Genomic DNA, 21,252 nt, shown 5'->3' with positions numbered 1-21,252 from the left:
GCTACTGACACTTCAACACAGGAGGAAAGTCTAAATGGAAATAACTAAGTAAAACACAACCTTCTCCAAACAGTGTTAAAAAAAAAGTACAAATGAAAAAAAAAAATCTAGCCAAAGTCAAATTAAAACCCAGTGTGCTTTTATCTTCCAATGCCAAAAATTTTTAATTAAAAATTAACCAAGAGTTTTTACTTATAAATAAATAGCCTGACTACTAGTGAGTCTGGTTAACAGAATCAGCTGGGGGTTTTATTTGCTTTTAAACTCCATAATTACTGACTGAAAGGGCATTCACTTCTCTATTCTTAAGTCAGCATTTTTGAAGGCAATTTATCTTATAAATTCAAGCTGGAATAATATTCCTGTACCTCCCCAATTTTAAATTATCAATAAGAACTCAAAAGATAAATAAGAACTCAAAGATAAATGGACATAAAACAAGAATATTCTCACAGTAGAAAAGAGCATCCAACAATTTACAAGTTTCTTCAATGGAATGTTCTATAAGGAGCATTTACAGGAAACTATAAAAAACAGTGTTACAAAAAGCAGGTCTCCTCTGCCAGACACACACTTTTCCTCTAGATCCACTTCTCCCCGATTTTCAACTGTTCTTGCCAGGAACCCAAACCCTCCCTCTGGCATCACCATTTATTTCTGTAGGCAAAGGCAGTTCAAAGAGCGAGTGGCTCTTGTCTGTCCACTATCAGTATGGCTAAACCACGGTGCCCATTTGGGTTAATAATGCACAAGGTCAAACAGAGGTTGTCAGTTCATGATCAAAGCAAGCTGGCGATTCTTTCTGTCATTTATACAGAACACACAGGATGTGTTTATTTTTACCAGCCTCTGAATGACCTCCTGTAGGTGGCATGGAAAAGATCCCACATTTCTATAAAGCACTAGTCAAAGGACTTTTCTTATTTGATACTCTCATTAGGAGCAAATTTTGTTTTTTTAAAACTTTTGATCTTTTCCATTTACTCAAGAGCCCCTCAAGTTAAAGGCCATCTTGTCTAAATCAAACTGGAATAATGGAGAAAACTCGGACAGGGCACCTGAGAAACGCTCCAGAGGAAATGTCCTGCCTGATAAAGCACAGTGCCCTGCACGCTTCCTTCCAAACGAGTGCAGGCAAAAGCATTCAAGTTCAAAGGGGGCCCCACAAAGTCGTTCTTACCTCTATTTTTGCTAAACTCCTACTCTTATTAATCTGAACAAGAAGGCACTGTAAAACCTCAGGAAAAGTAAATAAATGAATGGGGGCTGGGGTTATAGCTCAGTGGCAGAGTGCTTGCCTCGCATGTGTGAGGCACTGGGTTCAATCCCCAGCACCACATAAAAACAAAATAAAGGTACTGTGCCCGTCTACAACTAAAAATATTAAAATATAAATGAATGAAACTCAGCCCATGGTTGTCTTTTGAGGAATTCACAATTCCTGGATCTTAATCAAAGAGACTGTCAATCACACGAAACACAGAAATCCCTCAGTTCTTTTTCTTTGCTCCTGCGACAAAGAAGGGGTCTTCTGCCTAGTGGCTCAAGAGGTAAAATAAAGTGACAAATTACGAAAGCAACTATTAAGTACTAAGAGTACTCTGGACAAGAAAGAGAAGCAGAAAGGAGAGGAGAGCCAAGTGCCAAGGTAGAGTGTTCGCCAGAGGGCACAACCCTGGGCTCCACCCTGGGCTCCACCCAGCCCAACAAAGAGGGTGCAAACTCGAGCACCCTGGGTAAGCGGTCCAGGTCAGGGAAACACAGGGCCCACCAACTAGTGCAGTTTTTTAAATGAATTTGGGCAAAATAGATCAGGTGCTTCAGAGGAAGGAGACCATACCATTGCACTCTTCCTGACTGCGTTTTACCCCCCTCTCGGGAAAGGAAGAAAAACTAAAATGCCTATAGGAGAGAGACTGCAGGGGACGGCAGAGCTGCGGGGCGAGAGCAGACAAGTGTGAGAGTGATCGGGCGCAGCGAGGTTCATCAACTCCTCCCTCCTCTTTGCCAGGAGGTGGCAAGAAGCATGAAGACACCAAAATAAATCCAGGTGCTTGACAAGAGTTGGCAGTTTGTCACTCCACGCCTCCAAGGCAGCACCGTCACTGGAATCTAATGTCTTCTCAATGTTAATTGTTATTGTACCTTTTTCAGAAAATGTTTACTCGGGAAACAAATCCATGGTTAACTAAAGCGTCACCTTAGAAAGAACTAGTTGTAATGATCAAAAGGCTTCAAAGTCACTAAAATATACTTAATCACATATAAAATTCTTTTTAATTTTTCAATCAAGCATAACAGTAGACCAAAGGAACCTGTTCCTGCCACCCTAGTCTGGTGGTAAAATTACAAGTTATTTGGGCTGGGGTCGTGGCTCAGTGGCAGAGCACTTGCCTAGCACAAGTGAGGTACTGGGTTCGAACCTTAGCACCACATACAAAAATAAAGACATGCTGTCCATCTACAACTACAAATTTTCTTGTTAACTGCAAGCTTTTTGTATGGGTCATTCCTACTTCCCTTAATCATTCAACCACCGTGTCATTACTGTGAACCATGTTTCTGATACAGCTCACACATGCTGCACAACCAACCCACAATATGTGAACACTTAAACTTTTAAAAATGGTCTAGAAGATACTCTCCAGCTACCTTATACAATAAACATGGGAAACAATATTCTCTGGGTTCTATTCTTAGGGGGTAGCGATAGCAATAAAATATCTCTATTAATTTTTCTTTCTTATGGGGAAAATACATAAGTTGAGAATATAGCAGACTTCTCAGTTGAAAAAGTAAGAAAAGCATTCTCCAAAGTGAATAGCATCTAGTGGATGCCATCTCTGCTCCAGTGAAACTCTCCCTTCTCCTGCCTCCCAGCGTCATCCGGCCTCAGCTCAGGAAGAATGGTACCCAGCCATCTCTTCTTTGCAGTTTTAAATCTGTTCAATTCATTGATGCCTGCCCTGCCTCAAGACTACAACTGCTTAGCGACATCTTCATCTGTGAAGAAAATAAAATGGTTAAACCCACACAATAGTCAGACTGCCTGGGTTAAAATCCCACCTCCACCGTGTATGAACTGAACAGCCTTAAAGAACTTCATCTGTCAGACAGATGTTACTTCATCCCTAAAACAACACTAAAAATGGAGTCTACCACTCCAACGAGCTGCAAGAATTATGCTCCATAATACACAACTCATGAAAGTGCAAGGAACGGCGCCTGCCACGCACAGGAAAACGCAAGAAGAGCCAAGCACAGTCATGACCTGTTAATATATTCCACTTGATTACAAAGAGCACGTTCCAAACCAAAACAAGCCCTCCCTCAGCTCCCTCACGGTGACCCAACCTTCAAGGACTCCGGTGCACTGCCTAGAGCAACTCTTGTGCAGATGCAATGTTTCAACGGCAGCAGTGTTCACGAAAGCGGAATACCAGGCCAGAGCAGTGGCACCTGCATGCAATCCCAGTGACTCAGGAGGCTGAGGCAGGAGGATCATACAGTTTGAGGTCAGCCTCAGCAAGACCCTATCTCAAAATAAAAAAAAAAAAAAGACGGGGGCTGTAGCTCAGGGGTAGAAAGCTCCTGGGTTCCCGGGTTTGATCCCCATTACCAAAGAAGGGACAAGGGAAGGGAGGAGAGGAAAGCAAACACCAGGGAAAATGAAAACCAGGTCAATGGTACAATGGAGAAACAAACAGTGGCAAATTCATTCAAGGAAATGCTAACAGCCCGAGTCATTTTACACCCACCAAAACGGATAAACCACAAAGTACAATGTGAGGAAAAGAAGCAAGTCTCAGAACAGTGTCCATGGAATCAAGTTCAAGACGGGATGGACAGTGAGGTTAGAGGTACGTTGGGAAGACGATCGAAGGCAATGACTCAGAACGCAGGAGAAGGACGACTCTCAGGGTATTACTCCAAGAGGGACACGGGGCAGTTTCTATGGTTCTGAAGTGATAATTCTCATGCTGGCTGGTTTCTACCCAGGTGGTACGTGTTATTTTAAGCTGTGTCTGTGTAATAGATTTCGTAGTAAAACCAGTGCGGGGAGAGTGAGTAGCAGGGCAAAGCTAAGAAGCAGAGAACCTGAGGAGGCCTAGGGGGAAGGCAGGGGGAAGGCAGGGTGGACAGCACAACAGGCCCCGGTGGACTTGGGGTGGTTTAAACCCTGATGAAAGGCGCCAGTGGACTGGAGAGGCTGAAGTGGAGAAGAGGTATCCCAGGAGGTGGGTGGGATGAAGACAGAGCGCCCCTGTCACGTTCCTGAGGGAATGGCACAGGCAGGGCCTCTGCACCCATCTGCCCCAGGCCCTGCCACTCCCTGGGAGGAGCAGCAGGAGCCAGACCTGGCGACTCCACACAATCCCTGGGTTCCAAGAGGACCACAGGACCCACAGCCATGCACTGCCACCACCTGCTGGGTAACTCCGCAAACACCCACGTCACATCAGAAAGGTCTCCACTACAGCTTCAGTCTTCAAATTCAAAACAGTGAAATCTTATAAGCCCAACTCGGACGCTGACACCATCTCATCATTTATATTGATGGCCGGAAACTTTTAAAGGCCAGTTAAATGATTTTAACTCTTTCCCTGATTATTAAAAATAGGAAAATCAGGGCTGTGGATGAAGCTCAGGGGTACAACACCCGCCTAGCATGTGTGAGGCACTGGGTTCGATTCTCAATACCACATATAAAGCAAAGATTCATTGACAGCTAAAAAATATTACACACACACACACACACACACACACACAGGTAAAACAGAACAAGTTCTACCTACTTAATGGAGTTTCTAAAGTGGTCTTCGGCTGGGTTCTTCACAGTGCAACTGTTCAGGAGCCACAGATCTGCATCTGATGCGTTTTCTAGGTTTAGGAAACAAGCACAAAAGAAAAATTAAGTATCACTTTTAATCAAATCAAAAACACCCAAGTGTTCACCCGGTGGCATGGGACTGCTGGGGAGGGAAGAAGGTAGGAGGAGGGTGGGCGGCCATCGGGAGCAGTGGACATGAAGGTGTGTTCCGTGCGGCCCCTCGGCATGTCAGCATAACAAGCACAGCAGTCCCTCCCCCGTCTCCAGAGCTCCATTCCACAACTTCCGACCCAAAGCGAAACGGGCCCAATCTGATCCCTGAACACAAAATTAGTTTTCAGTGGCCCACGCCTGTAATCCTAGCGGCTCAGGAGGCTGCGGCAGGAGGATCATGAGTCCAAAGCCAGCCTCAGCAACTCTGTGAGACCCTGTCTCTAAATAAATACCAAAAGAAGACTAGGAATGTGGCTTAGTGGTTAAGTGCTCCCCAGTTCAATCCATGGTACCAAGACAAAACTTAGTTGTCATTTATTTATAATTTCAACACTTTTCAGGCACAGGTATCAGCATACACTGTGTATTCTGTTGCTGGAGAAGTTATTAAAAGTATCACTTGTCTGCCTTGAAAATTAATGTCACCTCAAAATGAGTCTTTCATTACTATCACCAATTTGATTAAATACAGTTACACACTATATATGGGGTGTACATACATGTATATAAATCATTATTATAATACTGTCACTGGCAACAAGAAATAATCCAAACTCATGCTTATTTAAAGTGAATTTTCGGGCTAGGGTTGTGGCTCAATAGCAGAGCGCTTGCCTAGCATGTGTGAGGCCCTGGGTTGGATCCCGGCACCACAGAAAAAAGTCAACAAAATAAAGGTATCATGTCCACGTACAACTAAAAAAAATTTAAGTGAATTTACAAATACCTACAACTTTGTTCCTATTCTACCTTTAGTTTAGATACTTTTGTTTCCCAACAGGACCTTAGACATTAAAGGAGAATGACTTAAAGGAAGGAAAATGAAAACGGAGCCCCAGAGCGCTTCAACAGCACTGCAGTAAGACCCGAAGCCGGGTCAGATGGCTGCAGGACTCCCAGGACAGACAGGTGTCCCGGTGCACTCCTTCCCAGGAAGGCAGATTTGAGCGAAGGCTGCAACTTAGTAAGAACTTCTTTCCCCTCAATTTTAAAAAATGATAGTTTTTTTTTTTAATAAAGAGGCAGGATCAAAAAATTCTTGAAATAACAAAAAGCAAGGCGAAGGCGTTATTACTCCTTCAACCATGAGAATTCTCCGTCTCATCTCACATCTTCCTCTCACTCCCCCACCACCACCCTATGGTCTGTTTTGTCACCAATTAGCTTTCTCTGAGACAAATCTGATGTCACTTCCCGGCTCAGATAAAGAAGAGTATTCGCCAATATCCTCTTAGGTCCCTCAGTTCTCCCCTCAAGGCCACCTGAAGGTCCTTCTTCTAACACCAGTCTGACCCCAGGACGGAGACTCGGCCTAGCCAGCTCTAGCCACCTGCTGTCCCCACTCAATATGCATTTTTCCCCCGCTGCCCCGTCCAGCCAGGGCCCTCGGCCCAGCCTCCCGTCTCAGCTGCAGGCTCGCCGGCTGCCTCGGCTCCGCACCCCCATCACTGACCGTGCAGAGAATATTCTTCCACTTTAACATTCTGTACTAAGATCATCCACCTTTCCAGGCCAGGCCGTCTTGGCGCTCTTAGACACTGAAGGCTGTATTCTAACCTGCTGTTCTCTCAATGTCCAAACCCCAGTGCCGAGATGGGTTCAGACCAGACACTCAAATGGCCATGGAAGACCCGAGGTGCATGTAGGTAGGGGACGCGACGGGGGACGGTGGGATGCTGTGGAGCCACGTGCACAGGGCACCTCCACCAACTCCCACCAGCCTCCCAATGCTCTGGAGGCCAACGTGGCCTTCTGAAGTAACTTCCAAGAAGTGTGATGTACTTAGATGTCTACTACGGGACTTCTCCCTTGTTCACAGCTAGATCCCCACCACTTAGTCAGTGCCTGGAACAGGGCAGTCGCTTATTAAATATTTTACTGAATAAATGTTGGATTTAAAACACATCACTACTATGAGCAATGCACTACAGACAAGAAAAACTCGTGGATACCTGTTAACTGATGATTGAAAACATGTAGCAACTGCACATTAAAAAAAAAAAAGCTACACTAACGACAGAACTGTACCAGATGCCAGCTTGCCTCCTGGTCCATCCGTCCATCCAATTACCTTCAAATTATCAGGAAACTCATGCCACAGGCACTCAAGGAAAACTCCAACAATAAGAGAAATTAGCCTACTTTGGAATTTTGCCAATGGTGGCTTTCGAAATAAAGATCATCAATATTATGCTTGATGGTCCAGTAATTGCAATCAACAAGAACCCTGTGAATATACCAAATGCAGACAAAATTACATACACTTTTAGAGCCCCCCCCCCCCGCCCAAGAGAGAATAAGCCTTCTCCAATGAACACAGGAAATTCCTAATTGTTTCTCACTCAATCTGGAGTTAGTACTGAATATTGTCACAAAGCGGCTCTACTGAAAGGCTTCAATCAGTCACACCGCAGCCAGCACACACTAAGGATCTCCCAGGAGCAGGCTCCAGACTAGCTACCCGGAATGTGGCTGCAAAGAGACCCTCCTCACAGTCTTGATGTCTGACACATGAAACATTAAAATTTAAATTAAGTCGGGCATGGCAGTGCATGCCTGCAAGAGCTCGGGAGGCTGAAGCAGGAAGATCGTGAGTTCAAAGTCAGCTTCAGCAGAAGTGAGGCACTAAGCAACTCAGTGAGACGCTGTCTCTAAATAAAATACAAAATAGGGCTGGGGAGGTGGCTCAGTGGTTCAGTGCCCCCAAGTTCAATCCCTGATATTCAAAAAAAATAACAAAAAGCAAAGAAATAAACAGAATCATGTGAAATGCCAACCCATGATGATGATTAAGAAGGGTAGCAGAGAAAACCAGGGGTGCTGACTCGAAGAGCCCTCCCTCAGGGGTGGAAATGATGGGAAGGAATCTGCCATGCAAAGAGAGAAGGAAGAGCACACCACAGCGCAGAGGCCCTGAAACAGCACCACGTTCACCATGTCCTAGGAAGAGGGAAAAGACCGGTGTGTGTGGATGCCTGGAGAGTAGGGAAGAAAGGTCAGAGGCAGGCAAGGCCCAGAGTCTGTTGGAAAATGAACAACTTAGGATTTTATTCTAAGTGTAACAGAAAGTCACCACTGGATTTCCAACAAGAGCTAATTTCTACTTCAGGAAGAACACTCTGGCTGCACTGTGAAGACTGTAGACGGACAACAGTAAAGGCAGTGGGGGAAAGAGAGTAAAGGCAGTAAGACAGCTAAAAGCTGTTCCTAGGAGTACATGAAACACCATGGTAACTGGGATCACAGCTATGGCAAGAGAGAGAAGCGGGGGGGGGCATATTTTGAAAATAGAGTGTGTTAGCTTTCCAACACTAACAAAATACCTGCGATTATTGACTTATAAAGAGAGGGTTCATTTTGGCCCAGCTTTTAAAGTTCCAGGCCATGGCAAATTGGTCCCCTTCTTTTGGGCCTCTTATGAGGAAGCACATCAAGGAGGGAGGAAATGGAAGAGCAAAACCGTTCAACTCATGGCCAGGAAGCAGGGGAAAAAGAGGCCAGTGTCCACAGTCCACTGACCTCCCTCTAGGCTCCACTGCATCCCAATAACACCTTCCTGCAGGCCAAACCTTTCACACACGGGCCTTCAGGGAACATTTGACCAAACCAGAGCACAGTAACGAGAAGCCAGATTAAACAGGAGACCCGCAGGAGCAATCGAGTCAGGTTCCGAAGCACACAGGAAGGATTCCGCCTGAGCAGAAGTATGCAATGCCGTTGGCCGAGATGAGGGAGGTGTGGAAAGCAGGATTTGGGAAACAGGGAATCATTACTTTTGTTTCAGCCATGCTATGTTTGAGATCCCTATTGAATACCCGGCTGGAAACACACATCAGCCTTTTGCACGCATAAATGGAAGCAGGGGGAGTCTGACTAAAGACAGACTGAGAGGATCAACAGTCTACTGAAGACACCTGAATAACTCAAATTCTAGAAATGGACAAGTTCACCTAGTGAGAAAGTATGGAAACAACGGGTGGGAGTGGTACGAGGCAGAATCATGGGTTATTCAGAGGTCTGGTAGGAAAGTTAATAATGAGAACGAAGCTGGGTGCAGGGGTAAGCAGGCAGATACTCGGGGAGGCTGAAGCAGGAGGATCGCTGGAGCCCAGGAGGTCAAGACTAGACACACAACACAGTGAAACCCATCCCCAAAAAATGAACAAGATAGAACGAAAGCTACTAGGAAGCATGATGTCAGAGAAGTCCAAAGAAGAAAGTGCTTTTGAAGAGGAATTATGTCAAATACCACAAGTTCAAGAACAACCTAGGGATAAATATTTACACTACTAATAAAACAGGACAACACTTCCTATTTTTCATTTTCCATTCTCAATTTCGAGTATTAGATTACTCTGCCTGATCCCAAATCATCTAGCTATGGCCCTTTTTACTAAGTAACAGGAAAACTCACTACAGAAGGAAAGTGGATAGGAAAATTGTGTGCGGCTATTCGCCAATAAAGTGGCGATTCCATGTGGCCTGCCCCGTTATGAACATGGTTCTAGCTTCTAAGATGGTAGATGGTATCCACACTATCCAATCTGTGACCACTTTTCCAGAGAGGTGGGAGGCTACATTCACGTTCTTACCAGTTGTAAGAAGCGTCCCCATTTCAAACACCCATGTGGAGGAGCAGGGGCAACACACCTGGAGAGGAAGAAGCCACCAACTGACAGCCACCTGGAAGTGACCACATCCAGAACAAGCAGGGAACACTGGGAGACTGCCTTTCAGGACTCCACGCCCAAAGCCCAAGACGGCTGCAAGCAGTCTGCCACCTGTGGATGACTTGGCCTTGTAAGGACAGGCTCAGAGGTGGACACCCATGGTCTGTGTCAAGCACCTAGGAGGGCCTCCCAGGGCCACAGCAGGAGCAATACTAGAGAAGAGCAGTTAGGGAAGGCGACAGACGGGTGGTAGAAGGCGCAAGGCTCGGGGGCAGGCTTGATGCGGACCCAAGAGGTCCACCTGCAGCGGGATCTGGCCTGCCGCCATGATGAGCCTGTACCCTGCTGAGGAGCAGAATGTTGCCAGCGCCAAGCAGGATGATGGTCTGGCTTGGAAGCCTGCGACTTCAGGCTGGCCGGAGGGGACCTCAAGATCCGATTTCCCAGTCCTTCACCATTGTGAGTGGCACTCCAATGAACAGCACTGTGCACACAACAGTTTGCGCTTTTCCCAGATTGACTCAACAGTCCAATCTTTTTGGACTTCAGTCCAAAGACAAAGAGCAGGTTCACTCCCTGGATACAGGCATGATTGCACAAATGGTGCGACTCTGCATTGTGTACAACCAGAGGAATGAAAAATTGTGCTCCATTTGTGTACAATGAAAGGAAAAGCATTCTGCTGTCATGTACAACTAATCAAAAAAATAGATTTTAAAAAAAATTCACAGGAATTATGTTGTCATATTCCCCTCCGTAAGGGTGTGTCCCTGTGCCCACCCACCAGTGAGGCTCGTGAGTGTCGTTCACACTCAACCTTGCCTGCTGTTATCCAACTCCAGGACTCTTGCCAGTCTGGTAGGGAGCAGAGACCCAGGGCAGGATTAATGCGCTTCTCGCACTATGAGCCGAGCAACAGCTCTTGGCACTGGGTTTTTGGTTTGTTGGGTTTGTCACCATTTTCACTTGTTCTGATGCTGTGCCTGTTTTTCTGTCAGGCTAATGATATTTTCAGCCTCAGTTCACTTATGTGGACAGATCACAGAGGACATTAGCTCCATATCTGTCAGAGAAGTCACAGTATTTCTCCGGGCAGTCATTTCACCTTTTTATAGATTCTTTGTACCTTATTATTTCTGAGATATCAAGTTCATCAGACTTTTATTGCTTCTGATTTGTAACTCATGGCATTCCTTCTAAGGAACTCACCCATGTTTTCCTCTAACCTACATGTGGTTTTACATTCAGATCTGTCATCTTTTAGGAATTTAAACATAGTCCCATCTTCTCACATTAAATTGGAAAACATTTAAAAGCATGATGCTACCTACAGCAAGCACAGAAAGGAGGTGAAAACCTTTACCCTGCTCCTGGTATCTACACGGTGACACACTGAAAGTCATGGGGGAACAGCCACCCTTTTACCCTGCTCCTGGCGGTCTACACGGCTGACATACACTGAAAGTCGCAGGGGAAACAGCCAGTGTTAGAAGGCACACTGTAATTTCTCCTGCACCCTGCTTGGGCACATATACCACATGCACATGTGTATGCACATAGCACAAACAGAAATGTCAGAATGCTCACTGGAGACTACTGACAAAGCGAAGACCCTAGCAAGCCCACGTGTCCATTATAAAAGATGGATTAATAAATACGGGACTGCAGCTGGAATAGCAGTAGCACTTTAAAAGCAGTGTGGTCTCTAAATGCCAATTTGCAATGACCTGTTACATCACTGGGTGCAGCAAAGCAAGGGGTGGAAGACCACACGAGCATCTCACTTGCGCTCTGAACAGGGAGAGAGGCATGTTCTGTTGTGAATAAAAAAAAATCTCAGAAGCATGCACACAACGGAGGCATCTGCCTCTTGGAAGTTAGAGGTACCAGGTATCCTCCAGTGGTCTATTCCTATGAGCCATTTTAAATTTCTTTTTCTAAGCTTTGCATGGACATCGCTTTTATAATTTTTTAAAATTTTAATCCTCAACAGGGACATGAGGATACTAAATTGATATTCACCTGCATTGTTTGAATTTTGCAAGCATATATTCCTTTTTAAAGTTTGCTTTCTGTGGGGCTTAGAAATCAATGGCTCCTTTCATCTTAAGGTGAGGACAAACTATTTCGTGCTGTGATCCATCACAAAAACAGTGGCCTGGTACATATTTTCCAGGGACTTTCCTCCCCATGCTAAAAGCTTTTGTATCCACTGAACGGAGAAAATGAGGGCCATCAACAAACCAGCCACTTTGAGTGGGAGAAGAGAGAAACTACTATTTGTCTTAATCAGAAGTAACTTTCTAAACTCATATGCTACAAATTATACTTGAATCCAAAGCAATAAAAACCTGATTAGTAATGAAATCGCCAACATTACTGAGTAGACCTCATGTGTCCAGTGGTGAGCCGACCGTGTCACAGGCCCTGTTCCCTGTAATGCCCCCAATCTGACATGGGTTCACTCCTCCAATTTGACACAAGAGGAATCTAAGTTTAGGAAGGAAAGTTACTTGCCTAAACATCACACAGTGTAAGGGTGGTCTGGGATTAGAAGTCCAGACAAACCGACTCCACAGCCCGAGAACTCGGGGAATTAGCAGGCCTCATTAGTGGCTCCGTGTCCCTTGATCAAACCTAAAGCAGACGATGTCTGGAAACAAAACGGAGAAGTACCGCAGGGTCTTGAGGGTGTCTCAGAGTCCTTCTCAGAAGACTAACAATCAGGCTGCAAAAGCGGCCGTCTTGCTATCACCAGAATTTCTGTCAGCCCTTGGTCCTTCTGTAATCAATGGTAATGGCAGACAGGAAGGAAAGGGACAGTTCATGATGAGGGCAGGACTGTTACCCCGAAGCCCAGGGGGCCTCACAACCCCCGAGCCCCTCTCCCCTCTCCCCGCAGGCTTCTGCCTGGCTCACAGCAGCTCCCCCAGGAACACACAACATTCCTCTGACAGCCCACCAGAGAGGCAGCACAGGTCAGTAAGGGAGGCTCCTGGTAGCGTTAAGCCAGGAGGTGAGCAGGCGACTCGAACACAAGCTCACCAACAACAGACAGGGGAGGGTTGGGGCTCTGGACCCAGGGCACATTTTGAGTTTCTTGCTGGAGGACAAGTCACGTCCAACCAGTTCAAATGTCCACTCCACTGAATCATGCCCAGCGAGTTTATGTACACAACACACATCACTGCCAGCCCACTCAAAACTTACGAGGATGGAGTATGTTCTCATAAAAGAGGTAAAAGCGCCTTTAAGGTGTAGCTAGAAAATTAACTTCTTGAAACCAATACAAGACAAAATAAAAATCCTGGTCAGTGAACTTTTTTACTCTAGATGTCATTTATGGGACTGTATAAGGCGGAGCATGTGGCGACCGTGTTGTCTGAATCTGTTTTCTAAGAGCAGTCACAGCGATTCATTAGATTCATTAGGAAGTGTTCTCCCATCGGGGCAGTGACTGAAGGCTCCCCTAGCCTCCTGGAGGCCTGGGGCTGGGGCTCAGGGTAGAGCGCCTGCCTGGCTTGTGGGAGGCCCCGAGTTTGATGCTCAATACCTCATATAAATAAATAATTCACTGACAACTAAAAATATATATAAATTTTTAAAAGGGAAGCAGAGAAAGAAGAGGGAAGGCAGGATTCTCCCTTTAGCTAGCCTGGGAGGAGGAAGTGGGAGGAGGAGGAAAAGGAGAAAGGAAGTCTGAGGAACCTGCGGCCCCAGTCTGAAGCTCTCCCAGTACAGATGCCCTCAGCTGGGCGGCGGGGTCTGCAGGGGAGTCCCGAGGTCTGCAGGGGAGTCGCGGAGGCAGAACACGCAGTCCCACAGGGAAGCAGTCTTTCTCGGGGATTACTTGCATAATGAGTTTGCTCTTTTAAAATAGTCCTGCTGAGCACTTCCCAGAAATAAGATAAGGAAACTGAGGGTCAACTTGAACTCTGTTTGAAGGAGGGAAAAAAGGCTTTTTTTAATGTGAAAAATAACAGCAGGCAAAGTTCTACCAATAACTACGGAAAAATCCATTATATAGCTAAGTAATCCTGCTCACAATCAAGATGAGGGTGCCCAACACACCTTGTACTTACTACATAAGAACACTACTAATAATCCCATCTTCATTTCTAATTAAATATCTGTTGATCCTCGTAATGACTTGAGATGTTACTGTGTCTAAAGAATCACAAATCAGACACCTGTATATCAAACAGGTTTTATAAACCAAGAATGGATACATATTTCAATGTATGCTACAAAGTCACTCATGATCTAGCCACCACCCCTCCCCATCCAAAGCCACAGCTCACCAGCCCACCATCTTGCAAGCTCTTTTCCTGCCACACAGACTTTGGGACCTAATATGTTGATTCCAGAATATGACGATATCCTCTAACCTGTGGACTGCACAGAAAATCTCCTTCCTTATTCAAATATTATAGAAGTGATTTACCAAAAATAATCCTATGTAACCAAGGAGCAAACCTTAACAACCATAGAAACTCACTCACTAGTAAACTGCCAAACATCTGATTTCTAGTCAGATTATACTCAGCTGTTTAGCACAAACCAGTAATTGATCTGCTCAGAATGTGCATTTCCAGGATCAGCCAAAATTCTAGATAAAGGGAAGGGTAGATTATCTGCTGAATAGCATCTTTAATGCAAAACCCACTCTGGGTTTTAACCCAGCAAATTTACTGGATCAAAACAATGACCAGTTTGGTAATTTTTAAAAAAGAAAGATAACTATAGGAAATTGCCAAGACAAAGAAGATCCAGGTCAATAATAAAGTGTTGACTCTAAAGTGCAAAGAAAAATAACAAAGATCTTATAAGTAACATGACGACACTGAATACAAAGAACAAGGTAGCTTGAGGCCAGGGTCCTCCTCCACTTTTCAGTGGTCATGCCACACTTGTGCTATAGACTTTGAAAATGACCTGGCCCTCACAGAGAAGCAAAGCAAGCCAGCTGTGCCAATGCTACATTCACAAGCAATATCACCATACACCAGTGTCAAGCTTTCTAAAATCACAAACATGTTTTGTCAGTTTGAGACAAAGGTAAACAGCCACAAAGGAACAATATTGCCTTAAAGGACCATTTGGGAAAGACGAACTATCAGAAAACATGAGACATGTCACAGAAGCTGGGCACTTGTTGAGGAAAGAAGTGGACATTTAATTATCTGACATCCCTGCACACAGGGAAGGAGAATTATCTTAATAAAATTACCAAGATCATTTAAGTGGAACTTGACCCCTAGAATGCACTGATAACACCCTTTCTAAATTAATGCTAACATCCTCAACTCCAAATCTGTAATTTGGCTTCAAAAAAACTGCACACAATAGGAAATATTACAATTCACTGATAGAGACAAATAATCCAATTTAGAAATGGGCAAGAGATCTGAATAGATATTTCTCCAAAGACATACAAAAAGCCAATAAGCACATTAAAAATATGGTCTACATCATTGGTCACCAGGGAAATGCAAACCAAAACCACAGTGAGATAGCACTGCACACCGACCAGGAGAGCTACACAGTTTTCATAAAAACAGATGTGCTGGCAAGGACGTGGGGAAACGAACCCTCAGCCACTGCTGATCAAAACGTAATCTGGCAGCTCCCCAGATTTTCAAACAGAGTTAACTCATGGTCCAGCGATTCATCCCCTCAGTACAGGCCCTAGAGAAATCAAAACGCGTTCACACAAAAACTTACACATAGATGTTCACAGTAACATCTTTCCCAACAGCCAAAAAGTGGAAACAAATGTCCGTCCACTGTTCAATGGATGAACACGATGCAGTAGTATTCATTATGGAATATTATTCAGCATGAAGACGACATGACAGGCTGATAGGCCAATACCTGCTAAGATGCAGAGGAATCTTGAAGACATTACGTGAGGTGAAAGAGCCGCCAGAAAAAACATGCTATGTGACTCCATCTCAATGACATGTTCAGAAGAGACTAATGCAAAAGCCAAAGTAAACTGGTGACTGCCTAGGACTAGGGAAGACAGGGGACAGCTAAAGACGGTGGAACTTCTTTATGTGGTGACAGCAATGTTTTAAAACTGGCGACCAATGTTAGTGATGTTAGCAGACACTAGTGACACACTGAATTTCATATCCAGTGTATGAACTGCATGGCACCTGAATGAGAACGTCGATCGCGCTGTTAAAAACTAGAGCACCTAGGGACGAACTCGGGCCACTGGGTCACAAGGCTCCCCTTCCTGTGCTCGCTGCCTGAAGGTCTCTCCCAGCATCTGCCACAGAAACTCTGACTCATCTCTCATAGATGGGCTTACACGCACCTCCCAAAAGCAGCTTTCTCTACTCTTTTCAGAAAGAGGAAGGCGCAGCTCCCCATGTGCACGCAGAAGGGCTCGAGGCACATCCCGGCATCGATCCATAAATAAATGGTCCCTCAGTCTGTGGACCCTTAAATCCCCGCAGGCTCAGAACTGGAAGACGATGTGCTCCGATTATTGATGAACGAACAAACGAATGTGAAGAGACAAGCAAAGACCAAGGAGGCAGGGACAAGAGGAGCTGGCAGGGAAACAGGCTGGCTGGCCGTCCAAATCGAGAACTCAAGTTAGGTTGGTTCCATAGTTTAAAAGCTGTTGTGAATCGTGCCACTATAAACATTGATGTGGCTGTCCCTGCAGTATGCTGATTTTAAGTCCTTTGGGTATAAACCAAGGAGTGGGACAGCTGGGTCAAACAGTGGTTCCATTCCCAGTTTTCTGAGGAATCTCCACACTGCTTTCCATATTGGCTGCATCAATGTGCAGTCCACCAGGCAGATGAGTGGATAAAGAAATTGTAGTACATATACAAAGTGGAATATTACTTATCCTTAAAGGATGAAATCATGGCATTTGCAGATAAATGGATGGAACTAAAAAATATCATGCTAAGTGAAATAAGCCAATCCCAAAAAACCAAAGCCGAATGTTTTCTCCGATAAGCAGATGCTGATCCATAGTGGGAGGGTGGGGGTGAGGAACTTTGGTTTGTGTAGAAGGGAGTGGGGGGGGGGCCTGTGGGGATGGGAAGGATGGTTGAAAGAGACATTATTCCCCTATATACATGTATGATTACACGACCAGTGAGACTCTGCACCATGTACAGCCAGAGGAAGAAGTTGTGCTCCGTTTGTGTGCAATGTGTCAAAATGCATTCTGTCATGTAAAAAGATAAAGGGAAAAACTCAAAAATTCAAACTAGAGAAACACTTTCAGTAGAAAGCATCAAGCTCTAATCGAGACTATTTCCTCCAAGGGATCTTCTTTTTCTTATAGGAAGAGAGCGACCTTGGATTCTACGGGATATTATGTACCTATTAAAAAATTCATACTAAATAAAAGATCATGGAAAATGCTTTTTCTGTGTAATGGATGTTATGAAAACTTATACCTTTGTGTAATCAAAGAAAAAGCACAAGAAAAGAAACTGCATTAAAAACAGACTAGAAGAAAATGCACTGAGATGTTTACAGCATCTATATTTAGATAATGGAACTTGAGTTCTTGAAGTCTGGCCTTCCTAGATTCTAGATGCTTCTAGGCATGAATCTGGACACAGAAAGGCCAGTCTTTCCCCCCCAGCCTGACCCCTACCACCCAGAGGTTTTCACACGTCTCTGGCAAGGTGCTCAGCATCACCTGCCTGGCTGATCTGGAGAGCTGGCTCACGGCCCAGGGTCTTTTTCATCCAGTTGCACAACAGAGACCCACACTGGGACCCAAAGAGCTGGGTTTCTTACATATGCCTTGAAAAAGGCTGTATCAACAGATCAGTGAGGACCCGAGGTACACTGTTGACTGTGGGAAACGGGGCTCCAGAGGGAAGGAACTGATGCCCAAGACCTAATACTTAAAGTTCTTTTAACACTAATAATGTGGTGACCGAGTAGAAATGGCCGTCAACAAAGAGAAGAGGCCACGGTTCCCATGTAGAAGCCCAGTACAACTGTGACCCCAGTGACATCAATGAAGTCTCCGAGCGGGTCAGAGAGGACTCCAGTGTCGGCTATGATCCCTGCGCTGTGTGCATGCGGACAGGACTGCACCACAAGCTTGAAGATGCATGAGAGAAGTCACATTGAGTGAAGGATGCTGATGTCACCAAAGACGTCAAACAGGCACCAGGGTGGCAAGGACCACTGCACACCAGGGGCAAAAATATCAAGGTGGAATAGGTCAGAGGAATAAGGGGTGGGCAGGACTTCACAGAGGAGCGCCTGCTGGTTGAGCAACAGGACAAAGGACTCCGAGGTGGTGAAGTTTAGTGCGATTAAACACTGAATTTCCTATACATTTTGGTCTTGACTGTGGAATAAGTTAGAACTAAACAGCCACATTTGCACAGCATCTTACCACCTGCAAAGCATTTTCAAATATAATGTATCTCTGAGCGCCCCAACAGCCCCATGAGATATTTATAATCCCCATCTCATGGATGGGGAAACAGGGACACAAAGAGATCTTCTGACTTGCGGGTGACTATGGTAAGCCAGAAGCCAGGCAGCAAGGCCAGGAGGGGGCCTAGGCTCCCCAGGAGGGATGAAGCCCGCTCAGCTGCTCCATCTGCTTCCTGCCCAAGGTTAGGTCCAGTGAGGTGAGCTGACGTTGCCCAAGTACAGGGATTATTTCTTCTGAAATGTCCAAAACAACTAGGCTATGCGTATTTTTCATCTGTTTTTCTCTAGGGAAATTTATTTTTATATTTGGAATGTTACAATTTTCCTCTTGCCACTCTTCATGAAGAGATCTAGCAGCTATCAGCAGGGAACTCTGAGGACACCAACCCAGAGGAGCCTGGCGGACCTTCACATTCCCCTCCCACACCAACTCAGTACAAAGCCACCAAGCCACCGGGAGGAGCCGAAGAAGGCAGCTTCAGGAAAGGGACCCGACCCCAGGGGACAAGGAGTCAAAACCCAACAGAGGAGCCAGGCATGACATGGGCATCCATGCCTGAGAATAAGCAAGGTGGGGTGGCCACAAAAGGGAGCACCCTGGCACAAGATGTCCATCTGAGCCAGGTGAAAGCGTCCACTAGCACAGGGTGCCCGTCACAGGGCCAGAGAGGCCAAGGTGGCCGGATGAGCGCATGCAGGGACAGCCAGTATGGGTTGGCAGATCTCAAGGGCAACAAAATGGGCATCTGCATGAACATCATCTGGCCTAGGCAGTCACAGCCCAAGGAGGTAAAGAAGGTATCCAAGCTGGGCAGGAGGTCGCAGCTGCCCAGTGTCCACTGTGAGAACATGAACGGGGTGAGGGAGCACCCATGCAGGAAAACAGCCTCGGGGCTTGGAGACAGCCTCCCCACCACAACCCCTGAAGGGTGAGGAGCATGTCCTCTAGAGGGGCGGCACCTGTGGACCACAGGCGTCCAAGAGGGGTGAAATCTAGAACAGGAAGTTTACAAGCCTCAAAGAGCCTTCTCATAAAATCCATGCTAACTACCAAGGGGGCAAATAATTCTTACAGTTTAAAAAAGAAAAAAAAAGCAAACACCACCTTAACCAACAGTCAAGGTCAATGTCATCAATAAGGTAATCAATCAAAGGCAGGCAACACTTGACAGGATGCACTGCGAGGAAGACAGTATCACCTCTGGAGATGGTCCCAAAGATGCACAGGGGAACCTACTCACCGGGAGACAGCTGGCCAACCCCAGTCCAGGATGATCACTCCAAGAGCTGCCCAACAGGTCACGAATGTCAAAGGCATAAAGGAAAGACAGAGAAACTCCTTTCCAGATTAAAGGAGTCCTAAAGACGTGGTAACTCAATGCAAAATGTGATTTCTCGCTATAAAGGACACTACGGGAAAGACATGAACAAGGTTTGAGCCTTAGGTGGGAGGATTACCTAAATGTCAATTTCCTATCTTTGATGGCTATATGGTTTTGTGGATGATTTTATAGGAAATATACACTGAAGTGTTTGGGATGATATGGCACTGGGTGACGAGTTGATTATCAAATGCCTCAAGGAAAAATGACTTGAATTGTTCTTACAATTTTCTGTAAATATTTTTCTCTTTTTAAGTTTTATTTGTGAAACAGAAGAGATTAGACAGGATGCTCTGCAGTGTAAGAGGACATAGTTGCCCCCCACAAAAAAAAGGAAAGGAATGAAAGGCACCCTAAAACAAGGAACATGGCTTTCGACCACGTGGAAGTATTTTCTCTAGAAGTAAAATAAGGATCAATGTGATGGGAACAAAGTGAGGACCAAGAGACACTCTGAAAAAGTGTGCTTTAAAAATGTTTATATGAAAGGAACATTTTAAAAGCCAAAGAGAAAAAGGAAAACTTGCGTGTAATTATGTTCATAAATCTCTCCCGATACAGAGAGAAAGACATCGAGTTGATTCGGAGCCAGGTGATGTCCACAGTGCCCTAAGCACTCTGTCTTGGATATTCAGACTTTCCCATTTTATTATTCATCTACTACTCTATTTCCAACTAAAAAATCATCCACTTTCCCTGTATAGTAAAAGTATCTATAAAGCTTCCAACACCCAGTCATGATAAAAACACTCATAAAACTGGAAAGAGACGAGACTTACTTCAAACACATAAAGTACATCTATCAGAAACCCTACAGCTAACATGAGACTTAACAGTTGAGAGACTGAATTCTCTCCGGACATGAAGAATAAGGCCAAGATGTCCAATCTCACCATTCAAATTCAACACACTACAGGAAATTCTACCAGCAAAACCAAGAAAAAATGCATGCATATCAGAAAGGAAGGGGAAAAAAACCTGTTTCTATTTGCAAATAGCCTGGTTTTCTATGCAAAAAAAATTCCAAAACACAAAAACACTCACAGAACTGACAAATGAGACCAAGATCACAAAATACAAAATCAGTGTGTATGCCCTAATGACAAATGAAATTGAAACTAAAAAGCAATATCCCTTGGAATTACAGTTCTTCAAAGAAAATGAAATATGTACTTATCTACCAAAATATGTTCAGAATTTATATTAAAAAAGCATAAATTTTGGAAAGAAATTTTCTCATTACTGTTTTAATAATTTGAAAGAACTAACTATGTTTTTGGACTGGAAGGCTCGACATGGTAAATAAGGATGCCAATTCTCCCTAGATTAACCTCAAAGTTCAAAACATTCCTATCAAAATCCCAGCAAGGTTACTGTCAGACTTAGACCAACTTACTCCAGAATTTGTTGGAAAAGAAAAGTTCCCAAATAGCCAAAACATTTTGAAAACAGAGAATCAAGTGGGAGGAACCAGTGTACCCGATTTAAGGACTGAAATAGCTCCAGCAACCCAGACTTTGCGATTAAAAGTGACACGGGAGATCTTCCCAGGAAACAAGAAGCCCAGATCAACTGAGAAGTTTACTCCACAGCCAGAACAGAAAGCAGGCGATGCTCACATCCTGGCGGACCAGTGACTATTCTGAGCTTCTAATTCTCCCCATCCTAAGCAGGGGGGTCTACTGCGTTCCTTATGTGCTGCAATCTGCTAGTGTTC

The 21,252-nt window shown here is 44.9% G+C and overlaps 1 protein-coding gene across 4 annotated transcripts in view; it reads right to left on the bottom strand.

Annotated features, from left to right (window-relative positions):
- The window catches only part of Cdkal1 (CDKAL1 threonylcarbamoyladenosine tRNA methylthiotransferase), a 594,700-nt gene that overhangs the window by 488,140 nt on the left and 85,308 nt on the right, over positions 1-21,252 (bottom strand). For all 4 annotated transcript variants that reach the window (XM_077801468.1, XM_077801469.1, XM_077801470.1 and 1 more), the window contains one exon: positions 4,797-4,881. In XM_077801468.1, coding sequence (XP_077657594.1) covers positions 4,797-4,881 — 85 coding nt within the window. The remainder of the gene's footprint in view (positions 1-4,796; positions 4,882-21,252) is intronic.

Source organism: Urocitellus parryii, chromosome 8, assembly GCF_045843805.1.
Source record: "Urocitellus parryii isolate mUroPar1 chromosome 8, mUroPar1.hap1, whole genome shotgun sequence".
Classification (NCBI taxonomy): domain Eukaryota; kingdom Metazoa; phylum Chordata; class Mammalia; order Rodentia; family Sciuridae; genus Urocitellus; species Urocitellus parryii.
This window is presented reverse-complemented; position numbering and strand designations above follow the sequence as displayed.